The sequence below is a fragment of the Pongo abelii genome, chromosome 5 (genome assembly GCF_028885655.2).
Source record: "Pongo abelii isolate AG06213 chromosome 5, NHGRI_mPonAbe1-v2.0_pri, whole genome shotgun sequence".
Taxonomy (NCBI): Eukaryota; Metazoa; Chordata; class Mammalia; order Primates; family Hominidae; genus Pongo; species Pongo abelii.
In genome coordinates, this window is record NC_071990.2 from 15,998,141 (window position 1) to 16,005,412 (window position 7,272).

At 42.7% G+C, this 7,272-nt stretch overlaps 1 protein-coding gene across 1 annotated transcript; it reads right to left on the bottom strand.

Moving 5' to 3' along the window:
• Positions 1–5,193: 5,193 nt before the first annotated feature.
• On the bottom strand, positions 5,194–6,846 carry LOC134761607 (uncharacterized). Its single transcript, XM_063725274.1, has one exon. It carries the CDS (start codon positions 6,135–6,137, stop codon positions 5,379–5,381), a length of 759 nt encoding a protein of 252 aa, XP_063581344.1. The 5' UTR covers positions 6,138–6,846; the 3' UTR covers positions 5,194–5,378.
• Positions 6,847–7,272: the final 426 nt, after the last annotated feature.

Sequence of the window (7,272 nt, forward strand, 5' to 3'; positions counted from 1 at the left end):
GAGGGAGGAAAAAAGCCACATAAAAATGTTGAATTCCTATTCATACCATTTGAGGCTTGTGTGTGCTGTTAGGGAAACCTCCTACTTTGATGTAAAGAAGATGAGCCACAGACAAATTTTCAACTTATAGAGTGTTTAAAATATAAGTCCAAAACCTAAATATAATGGAGTCGATTTTAAATCTTTTACTGAACAAAAGTAAAAGAAACCATGAAGTGAGTATAATTTGACATTCCAAAGACAGTATTCCTGCAACTGATGTATGGGATAATTAGATGTTCACAATAGAAATTTCAACCTGGCATAGTGGTTCAGTCTCTGCAGTAAAATCTTAATAATTTAAATCCCACTAATGCACACAAGAACTGAGCTAAACTTTACCTTTGTACCATCTATGAGGAAACAGATTGCTTAGCAAATTAAATATGAATAAGGATTTAGATGGGTTATTTAACTTACCAAGAAGGCAAAACACTCCTTAGCAGCACCACTCACATTTAATGTATTAATTACGGTAAAAATTGGAAAATTGTGTTGGTGTATATTACTGGCTAAAACTTCACTTATTTTAAATACAGTATTGAGTAATTTAGATCACACTTCTTTATTTTAAATTAGTGAACTTTATATCCTTTTAGGCAGATTCTAGGTCTGGCTAAGGCCCATAGGAAAGAGCATCAAATTGCTTAGTGAGAGTCATCCTCAAGTTAATACAAACGATGATTCTGTCTAGTAATTTCTTCTCAAGCTAACTTGCCGTGAGAGTGGAGTCTCTGTTTTCCAACACGTCTTTGGAAACAGCCTCTAAAAGGCTGACATGTGGCAACTGTCAGGCTCCCACCTGAATTCTAGTTCCCTGGTCATGGAAACTATTTTTAACCAGTTTGCACATTTTTCACTAACAAATGATTTCTCCAGCTCCAGCATTGTGCCGCGATTCATCTGCTTTCGTAAGCACAGTCCACATGCAGGCAGTTGTTCTTGTCATAAATCCGCTGTGCCGTTTGGTCTCCCGCGTGATACTGTCTGTGACACATTAGGTGCCTTCCTTCTGCAGTAATACCCTCATTCACCATGCTCAGCCACAGGGTTTGTTTGAGCTGAGCACTGGGGTTAATTGCCCACCTGTCCTCAGCCCTTCTCAAATGTCTTTCATGCTGGCTGAACGTAGGGGACGACTACCCTAAGGGCAGTGCTCAAAGGGAAAGAACAAAGGGAAGGAAATGGCTGGCACTTCATTTTCTTTGGGAATGAAAGGAAGTGGATGATGTAGCCACAAGCTTAGCCACTTCCTCGAATCTGTTCAAGGATAATTGAGGTGCATTAAATCCTTCTGAAAAGAAATGGGAGAGTGTTGAGCTTTACCTGTTCCCCAAGTTAAAGGCATCCCTAGCAAGATAGTCTCTCCCCATAACAAACACACACATAAGAACACATCAAGTCCGAAAACATAGAGAGCAACAATATCACTAATCATCAGAGAACTGCAAATGAAAACCACAGTGAGATACCATTTCATACCCATAGGATGATGACTATAAAAAAAAAAGATGATAATAATTGGTGAGGATGTAGAGAAATTGGAGACTTTTTTTATTTTATTTTATTTTATTTTTTGAGACGGAGTCTTGTTCTGTCACCCAGGTTGGAGTGCAGTGGTGCGATCTTGGCTGACTGCAAGCTCCGTCTCCCGGGTTCACGCCATTCTTCTGCCTCAGCCTCCCCAGTAGCTGGGACTACAGGCGCCTGCCACCACACCCGGCTAATTTTTTGTATTTTTAGTAGAGATGGGGCTTCACCGGGTTAGCCAGGATGGTCTCGATCTCCTGACCTCGTGATCCACCCACCTCAGCCTCCCAAAGTGCTGGGATTACAGGCGTGAACCACCATGTCCGGCTGAAATTGGAGCCCTTTTTCATTGCTGGTAGGAATGAAAAATGGAGCAGCCACTGTGGAAAAGAGGATGGCGGTTCCTCAAAAATTAAATTCCACTTCTAGGTATAAACTCAAAAGCATTGAAGGCAGCATCCCAATAGATAGTTGTATACTCATGATCATAGCACCATTACACACAATAGCCAAAAGATAGAAACAATGAACTGTGTTCAACTGATGACTAGATAAACAAAAATACGGTACATCCACACGATGGAATAATATATTCAGCTACAAAAAGGAATGGAAGTGTGATGCATGCTACAACATGTATGTACCTTGAGGACATTATGCTCTGTGGAATAAGCCAGTCACAAAAGGGCAAATACTGTATGATTCTGCTCATATGAGATATCTAGAATAGTCAAATTCATAGGGACAGAAAGTAGTGGTGGTTTCCAGGAGGTGTTGGTGGGGGGAAATGGGAGTCCTTGTTTAAAGGGTACAGAGTTTGAGATAATGAAGAGTAATTTAGAGGTGGATTATGGTGATGCTTTCAGAACAATTTTTTTTTTTTGAGTCTTGCTCTGTCAGTCAGGCTGGAGTGCAGTGATGCAATCTCAGCTCACTGCAACCTCCGCCTCCCAGGTGCAAGCGATTCTCCTGCCTCAGCCTCCTGAGTAGCTGGGATTACAGGCACCCGCCACCATGCCTGGCTAATTCTTTGTATTTTCAGTAGAGATGGGGTTTCGTCATGTTGGTCAGGCTGGTCTCGAACTCCTGACCTCAGGTGATCCACCCACCTCAGCCTCCCAAAGTGCTGGGATTATAGGTGTGAGCCACCGTGCCTGGCCTTGCAGAACAATTTTGAAATACTTAATGCCAGTGAACTGTACACTTGAAAATGGTTAAAATGGCACATTTTACGATATGTGAATTTTACCACACACACACACACACACACACACACACACACACAAAACATGAAGAAGAAATATGAGCAACAGGGCAGAGGGCTTCAGTAAGACTCATTTCTTTCACAAAAGGGAAACTTACACTAGAAATTGCTTTTGCCTATTCCTTACAAAGTCAAAATGGAACTTGCCCTTCATTCTTACTGGTTGAAAAATCTTTCACAGAGTATTTGGTGGATTGAATCTTATCATAAAATCAAATAAGAATGTCTAGAAATCCAGAACATTAAAGAAAATTATACAGTTTTACAGGTCAGCTAGATAGAATGTTTTCCTTCTATTTTCATAGTCCATATCAACTGTTTCCCTGAGAAAGGTGGGTGCAGGGAAGGAACACCTTGGATGCTAGGTGTCAAGGCTTCATGATGGGGAACCACTGCCAGAGGCACAAAGCAGGAGGATGAGCCAACACAGAACATGCCACCACTGATGCCAAGAGAAGGCATCAGTGCCAAGAGAAGGCAACAGGGCCGTGCCAGGGTCAAGGTGTATCTGGGCTAAGTTCAGCCTTGTTAGGTGAGCACCTTGGGGCTGGGCTTGTTATTTTTAACTAGTTATGCCCTGCCTTCTTCGTGGCTGCCTCTTGTCCATTTTATTTTTATATTTTATTTATTTTCTTTTTTGAGACAGAGTCTCACTGTATCACCCAGGCTGGAGTGCAGTGGTGCCGTCTTAGCTTACTGCAATCTCTGCCTCCTGAGCTCAAGCCATCCTCCTGCCTCAGCCTTCCGAGTGCTGGGACTACAGGCATACGCCACTATGTCTGGCTAATTTTTTGCATTGTTTTTGGAGATGAGGTTTCACCATCTTGCCCAGGGTGGTCTCAAACTCCTGAACTTAAGCAATCCTCCCACCTCGGCCTCCCAAATTGCTGGGATTACAGGTGTCAGCCACCACATCTGGCCCTATTGTCCATTTTACAAAGGCCAGTCCAGTTAGTGTTTGTCAAATCAGGTTAAATAAGGTAAATTTATCTCTTTATTTTCTATAAATAATTATGATTTTTAAAACTATGAAAGAAAATTAAACCTGCAGTAACAACTCTTGTCAAACACTTCTGTCGTTGAAAAACCTCCATAGTAACATTAGTCAGAAAGAGAAAGCTTTTAAGTAGGATGATTCATTTATTTTATGCATATAACTGTAGCATGTTACATAATAGGTCTAGAACACGTTTCATCCTGTTTAAAGAACATAGTTCTAACCTCATGATGTAAAATCATGAAGCATTTCATATACAATCACAGACCTCTCTATGGTTGTCTGTACAATTGAGATGCAAAGTCTTTAAATTGTCATGTTTGGGCCTAGGAAACTAAGGGAATTAAAAATATATATATTGGCATGACAGCAGCTTGGTAAAATTGGAGCAATTATTTTTGGTGAGTAGTATCACTGTCCTCTATTGGGTAGTTTTCCAAGTTTTCATTATTAGGGCTCAGCAAACTTAAATGATTTTTCATCTTCATGATGTGCAGCATAATTTCACACTCAGCTTTCTGTCAACATCTAAATCGGCATGAAGATAGGATTATCGCTTCTGCTTTCAGTTCGTCCTCTAGCTCAGACATTTCTGCTGTTTTTGCAGAAATTTGAATGACCAACATTCCCTAGAAAGCAAAGAACTCCACAAATTTTGTTTTTTGTTTTCTTTAAAACAACACTTTGAATAATGGTGACAGGATATAAGTTTAAAATACTGGTTCTTGAGTAAATTTCACTGTTCTTGGTTATTTTCTTTGTGCAACTTCCCTTCCTGAGCCTTGAAAGCCCACAAAGAATTCCCCAGTGTGTCTAGAATTGGTGGGTTCTTGGTCTTACTGACTTTAAGAATGGAGCTTCAGACCCTCACAGTGAGAGTTATGGTTCTTAAGACGAGGCGTCTGAAGTTGTTCGTTCCTCCCGGTGGGTTCATGGTCTTGCTGGCTTGTAAGAGTGAAGCTGCAGACCTTCGCAGTGAGTGTTATAACTCATAAAGACAGTGTAGACCCAAACAGTAAACAGCAGCGGAATTCACTGCAAACAGCCAAAAACAAAAATAAAAAACAAAAATAAAACTCCCAAAACATACAGGAGAACTCAAGCAGGTTGCTACTGCTAGCTTGGGCAGCCTGCTTTTATTCTCTTATCAGGCCCCACCCACATCCTGCTGATTGGTAGAGCCAAGTGGTCTGTTTTGACAGGGTGCTGATTGGTGCATTTACAATCCCTGAGCTAGACACAAAGGTTCTCCACGTCCCCACCAGATTAGCTAGATACAGAGTGTGGACATAAAGGTTCTCCAAGGCCCCACCAGAGTAGCTAGATACAGAGTGTCGATTGGCGCATTCACAAACCCTGAGCTAGACACAGGGTGCTGATTGGTGTGTTTACAAACCTTGAGCTAGATACAGAGTGCCTATTGGTGTATTTACAATCCCTTAGCTAGACATAAATGCTCTCCAAGTCCCCACCAGAGTAGCTAGATACAGAGTGTCGCTTAGTGCATTCACAAACCCCGAGGTAGACACAGGGTGCTGATTGGTGTGTTTACAAACCTTGAGCTAGATACAGAGTGCCTATTGGTGTATTTACAATCCCTGAGCTAGACATAAAGGTTCTCCACGTTCCCACCAGACTCAGGAGCCCAGGTGGCTTCTCCCAGTGGATTCTACACGGGGCTGCAGGTGGAGCTGCCTGCCACTCCCGCACCGTGTACCCACACTCCTCAGGCCTTGGGTGGTCGATTGGACTGGGCGCTGTGGAGCAGGGGGCGGCGCTCGTCGGGGAGGCTTGGGCCGCACAGGAGCCCACGGAGCGGGTGGGAGGCTCAGGCATGGCGGGCTGCAGGTCTGGAGCCCTGCCCCGCGGGAAGGCAGCTAAGGCCCGGTGAGAAATTAAGCGCAGAGCCGGTGGGCCGGCACTGCTGGGGGACCCAGTACACCCTTCGCAGCCGCTGGCCCGGGTGCTAAGCCCCTCATTGCCCGGGGCCTGCTGGCTGGCTCCTCCGAGTGCGGGGCCCGCCAAGCCCACGCCCACCCGGAACTCCAGCGGGCCCGCAAGCGCCGCGCGCAGCCCTGGTTCCCGCTCACGCCTGTCTCTCCACACCTCCTTGCAAGCTGAGGGAGCCAGCTCCGGCCTTGGCCAGCCCAGAAAGGGAGTCCCACAGTGCAGCGGTGGGCTGAAGGGCCCCTCAAGTGCCGCCAAAGTGGGAGCCCAGGCAGAGGAGGCGCCGAGAGCGAGCGAGGGCTGTGAGGACTGCCAGCACGCTGTCACCTCATTAGAATAGAAACTACTGAGGTCTTCCATTTCTGGAAATATTGTGGATAAGCTACTCTGGACAACCTGCCTTCTGAAATAACTCGAAATGCTGGATAAACTTTTGAAAAATCACTGAAAGTGCATCACTGAGCTGGCAATAAAGTAAGAAATCCAGAGAGGCCAAACATAAAGTGAAAAAAGGAATGCAGAGATGTCAGCAAGCAGCCAAGCTGGCTCTCACCCTGGCAGCAGGGCCAAGCCCCGGCAACTTGAAGCTTCGGCTTTGACACAGGCGTGGGGATACAGGGACAGAAAAGCAAAGACAACTGCCCACCCAAGGTGGCATCCTGATAAGAAACCCTAATAAAGCCGGGATGCCACAGGACTATTCTCATTGTAAGGGCCTTTCAGAAATAAACCTGCCTTACAGATGGAAACCGCAAGGAAAAATGCTGCTTCCAGCATGGTTTTGGGTGGAAGGGAGGAAAATTCTGCTCCAATTAAAGTCGAAAGCTAACTCTTGCAGATTTGCTGCCCAAATTCACCCTACATGAATTGTCCTACAAACTTCAAGCTAATAATTTATTTTAAAGCATCATGGTTTGGTAATACCCCCCAGTAGCCTAGAAGAAGCCAACACAAATACTTGCTGAATGAACCAGAAGGAATTATCTATCAATCCTCAAAAAAAAAATTACTAATAAAACATGAACTTATAGTCACACACACACAAACATACACACACCCAACAAAGAAATAAGCCACCACATGCAAGAGCCAGCAGAAGCAACACATAGCAAAATCAAACTCAGGATAATTTTAGATTTTAGATAATTTTAGATTTAGATACGGGCATAGACTAAAAATTAAGCATTATTTAACTATTTGAAAATATAAAAGTGATCAAAGCATGAATAAGAGAGAGTAAAATAGAGCTAGGGAAAGGAAGGAAATATTCATGTTATTTATAAAATATATATATTTATATGCCCCGTATCTATTTATTTATAAAATATAAATATATTTATAAATAAATATTTATATATAAATATATTTATAAATATATTTATAAATATTTGTATCTATATATAAATATATTTATATAAATATTTATATCTATATATATTTATATAAATCTTTATATCTATATATAAATATATTTATATAAATCTTTATATCTATA